Below are 1061 nucleotides of genomic sequence, written 5' to 3'. Positions count from 1 at the left end.
GTTCTAGAATACTCTTCATGGTTGTGTTGCTTGTCAAAAATGTATCTAACTATCATCCCGTAATTACTTGGTGGATATGGACTAGACACAATAAGAAAAACAGCAATGCGAATACTTCAGCCCTTAAGGAGAGAAATGCAGTGTTAACAATTACAATCCATGATGACAGAATTGAACGCATCAAATAAATCGTTGCAAACAGTTCTCTTTGTGAAGTGCAATCTTTGCAGTCACTCATTTCTTTGTCAACAGCCATAGCAGTAATCGACAACGACAGAACCGTGCGTATTAATTACGTGCCATATCGCTATCGATCACTCGAATGTTTGATGCTTCTTGATGCTTAGTAGACCATTGTGGTCACAACATCAGCTTCATCTCATATAAAACACACATACACCATTTAATCATTGTTTTTGATTGTGATAATTCCCTCCTGTGTAACAGTTGCTACTAGCGTACCCTCCATACTTAACAGCTTTCCCTCAAAGAGTGCCTTTTTCTCACCCAGCAACTGACACTTTGTGACAAAAATTAGCTCATCATACGATTTGTTACTGTGAAAATATATTTTATGATCCAAAGACATCCTCTTCACTTTATCAAGATCGATAGCACTGTCGGGATTGTCCACTTTGCACACTATTTTGTTCTGTGCGACATCACACTTTGAACCGCTATTGCACATTCCGTTCTTGTGTCCGTGTTTTACCCATGCCAGTGAACTATTACACAGGAATAGATCACTGACGAATGACATAAGAACACTAAAATCGCAGTTCTTGTCGTGAAACACTATTTTGAACTGTCTTTTGATTCCGTTGGATTTTCCTATGTATAATGAAAAATACTTACCAAGCTTTTCATAGTTTTCTCCATTTTCCTGATCATTGCATCAAGAACGGAAAGTGATGACCCGCTTTGTATCCTGCTCGACTCCTTCAAGGAATTCTTTTTTTCAGAAATGCAGCTACTCGTCTTACACATTCTCCACAAGTTCGTGAAATAATCGCTAATGTTTACGTACTCATCATCGTATATCCCAACACAATCACTGTATA

General features: G+C 38.2%; 1 protein-coding gene across 1 annotated transcript; it reads right to left on the bottom strand.

Moving 5' to 3' along the window:
• Positions 1 to 403: 403 nt before the first annotated feature.
• VCUG_02700 (uncharacterized protein) lies at positions 404 to 760 on the bottom strand (the record flags this gene model as incomplete). The annotated part of the gene is made up of 1 exon (XM_008077519.1): positions 404 to 760. One exon carries the CDS (start codon positions 758 to 760, stop codon positions 404 to 406), a length of 357 nt encoding a protein of 118 aa, XP_008075710.1.
• Between the last annotated feature and the right edge of the window lie 301 nt (positions 761 to 1061).

The sequence above is a fragment of the Vavraia culicis genome, assembly GCF_000192795.1.
Source record: "Vavraia culicis subsp. floridensis unplaced genomic scaffold supercont1.168, whole genome shotgun sequence".
NCBI classification, from domain to species: Eukaryota; Fungi; Microsporidia; family Pleistophoridae; genus Vavraia; species Vavraia culicis.
Note: the sequence above shows the minus strand (reverse complement) of the source record. Positions and strands in the feature narration are given on the sequence as shown.